The sequence below is a fragment of the Montipora capricornis genome, chromosome 3 (genome assembly GCF_036669925.1).
Source record: "Montipora capricornis isolate CH-2021 chromosome 3, ASM3666992v2, whole genome shotgun sequence".
In the NCBI taxonomy this organism is placed as follows: domain Eukaryota; kingdom Metazoa; phylum Cnidaria; class Anthozoa; order Scleractinia; family Acroporidae; genus Montipora; species Montipora capricornis.
In genome coordinates this window covers 41,688,704-41,691,203 of record NC_090885.1, presented here as the reverse complement: position 1 = coordinate 41,691,203, position 2,500 = coordinate 41,688,704, and the positions used below count along the sequence as shown (strand labels likewise).

General features: G+C 43.3%; 2 protein-coding genes and 1 pseudogene across 2 annotated transcripts in view; 1 reads left to right on the top strand and 2 right to left on the bottom strand.

The window, feature by feature from the left end:
• Nucleotides 1-2,500, top strand: part of LOC138043171 (pre-mRNA-processing factor 40 homolog B-like) — a 53,050-nt gene that overhangs the window by 7,513 nt on the left and 43,037 nt on the right. The gene's annotated exons all lie outside the window — the stretch shown is intronic.
• LOC138041819 (uncharacterized) overlaps nt 1-2,500 on the bottom strand; it is a 10,947-nt pseudogene that overhangs the window by 4,645 nt on the left and 3,802 nt on the right.
• Nucleotides 252-1,628, bottom strand: LOC138041820 (piggyBac transposable element-derived protein 4-like). The gene is made up of 2 exons (XM_068887507.1): nt 1,515-1,628; nt 252-1,472 (listed from the first exon to the last, which is right to left on the bottom strand). The coding sequence occupies exons 1-2, from the start codon at nt 1,626-1,628 to the stop codon at nt 252-254; spliced, it is 1,335 nt and encodes a 444-aa protein (XP_068743608.1).

Sequence of the window (2,500 nt, the reverse complement as noted above, 5' to 3'; positions counted from 1 at the left end):
AGCAAAAGCGAACGGCAAAAAACTCCCACCGAAAGTCATTCGAAGGTGTTTGACAGCTGAATATCAAGATGCCACCAAGGATGCAAATTTCAATGCACAAGAAAGGCTGGATGAATGAAGAACGTATGTTTTATCTCCACACTGTTTGTTCAGAGAAGAAACTTTTCATGTGAGCGACAAACACGATTCTCGGAATTCAAAACAAGGTTCAAATAATTGTATTGTTGAGTTCTGTTTCTGTGATTCCGAGATTATCTCTCCAAAATGTGGGCATTGACGATGGAAACATCCACGAGGAACCAAACAAGACAGCGCCACCATTTCTTTGACTTTCTTCCCGTCATATAGTGTCTGCGAAGTTGATCACTAAGATCAACACCGCCCATGTTGTTGTTATAAGATTTGACAACGGGAACGCTCGGCACTTCAACAATACTTCCATCTCTCTGCCTCCGGTTTACTCGCTCATCGCCGACAGGATTAGATTGTGTACTTAGGAAATACACAGGTTTCTTGTCTTTCCACACAGTCACGATCACATTCTCTTTTCGTAGGAATAGCGATTCTCCTTGTCGAAGACGTTTCACTTGTTGCGTTGTTGGCGCGATCTCCCGTGGAATGCCTTGCCGATTTGAACGGACAGTTCCACAAACATAAATTTGGTCACGCAGCAAATTTTCCGCTAGGACAATCGAAGAAAAGAAGTTGTCAATAAAGACATGGTGGTTTTTGCCAACCAAAGGCCGTGTTAAGTTGTGGACAACACGGTATCCAAGTCCTTGTTCGGGATTAGCATGTCGCTCCTTCCCTGTGTAAACACTCAGGTTACAAACATAGCCATTCGAAGTGTCGGCACATTCCCAAACTTTAATGCCTCTTTTTACTGGCTTTAGCGGCATGTACTGTTTAATTCCGAGCCTGCCTTTAAAGGGAATCATTGCCTCGTCGATGGAAACATTTTTAGTTGGCCTGTATTCGCTTCGTATCGATGAAACAACAGAATCGAGTAGCGGCTGCACTTTGTAAAGTTTGTCGTGGTTGGCATCACCACGTGGTAATTCTCTGTTCTTGTCATTCACATGAAGATATTGAGAAACCTTCTTGAAACGATTTCTTGAAAATACCTTTTGGATCTCCCGAACGCCAAGGAGAGGATTCTTTGACCAGTATGAATGGACTTCTGGCAGCTGATTGATTCCAAACATTATGTTAACTGTGAAGAATGCACGGATTTCATCGGTGTTTGTCTCACGCCACGCTGGGTCGGCTTTGATTGCCATCATTTGCCGAGCATAGGGGTTGGTTTCTTCGGCAATTCTGTTGAAATTATCTTCTTTAAACATCAGTTTAAAGAAATCAAGGGCAGATGTTCCGGTGACATCGGTGACTGGACCAGTATTTTCAACAAAGGGATTCACTACAACTGGATCACGATTTGTGTTCCACTCCACAACGCTGTCTTCTTCGGTTTCCTAGTCGGTAAGCTCAAAATCCGAAAGGTCTTCAGTATTTACAGTTGACACAGATATATCTGACTCACCATCTGAGATATTTCCGCTGGATTCGAGTTGTTGACCGAATCCCAAAAACTCTTCTTTCTCGCTATCTGAATCGAAGAGCGCCTCCATTACAAAACTTTCAACCTACGATATCATCAAAATTTTGTATGAACCCTACTCCCGAAAGTAGACTCAAATGAAAAGTAAATTGTATTCCTATTGGTTGAACAACAAACGAAGGGCGTTTTTAATTGGTTGAAAAGCAGTGAGGTAAAGCGTGCCATATGGCACTCTTGGGCTTTTGAGGGGTGGTACAGGGGAGTGCCATATGGCACTCTTGGGCTGGAAAGGGTTAAACTGCAAGTTCTTCTCAAATTGTGATCTTAAGATTTTGTTGCACGAAAATACTTGGCTATAAGACGCACCCCAATTTTAGCACTAACTTGCCACCCAAAGACAGATTTTTCTTGAAAAAACCGTGCACCTTATAACCGAATAACTACGGTATGTGACCTTAGATGCTGGTTAACATAACGCAAATCAACAATCAATCGTGGCTTGCGTGCAAAGTTCTTAACTACACCCAGTGGGTTGCAAACCATAAGTCTTCTCTTCTTACCTCTGTCACAGCACCAGATGCTAGCAACTTAACCACTTCATGGCATACAAATTCTTGCTCTTCAGCAATGCTACCATGATTATTGTTGTCTGCACTTGCTCACGAGTTGAGTCAGCACTACTGTGTCTTGACTGGCGAGATCGCTCGCAATCGCCCGGGCTTGCATTATGCGGTTCAAGACGTCTGAGAGCTCCAGAACTCGTACCCGAACGTGTTGTCTTTTGGCATTAGGTTGCAATTAGTAAAAACATAAACTGACCTAACTAGCGAGTGGATTTTTGTTGGAACAACACAATAAAGTCGGCAACTGCCTGCCCGATGGGTCACGTGACCTATACCCAGGCCCCAGCGGTGCATGAGAAAAACATTTTTCACTTATTTC

What these genes read in the sequence shown, in the direction of transcription:
- LOC138041820 (XM_068887507.1), bottom strand. Translation starts at nt 1,628, where the DNA reads ATGGAGGCGCTCTTCGATTCAGATAGCGAGAAAGAAGAGTTTTTGGGA. An exon ending in CAGATATATCTGTGTCAACT is followed by an intron (nt 1,473 to 1,514) that starts GTAAATACTGAA and finishes CTTACCGACTAG; the next exon opens with GAAACCGAAGAAGACAGCGT.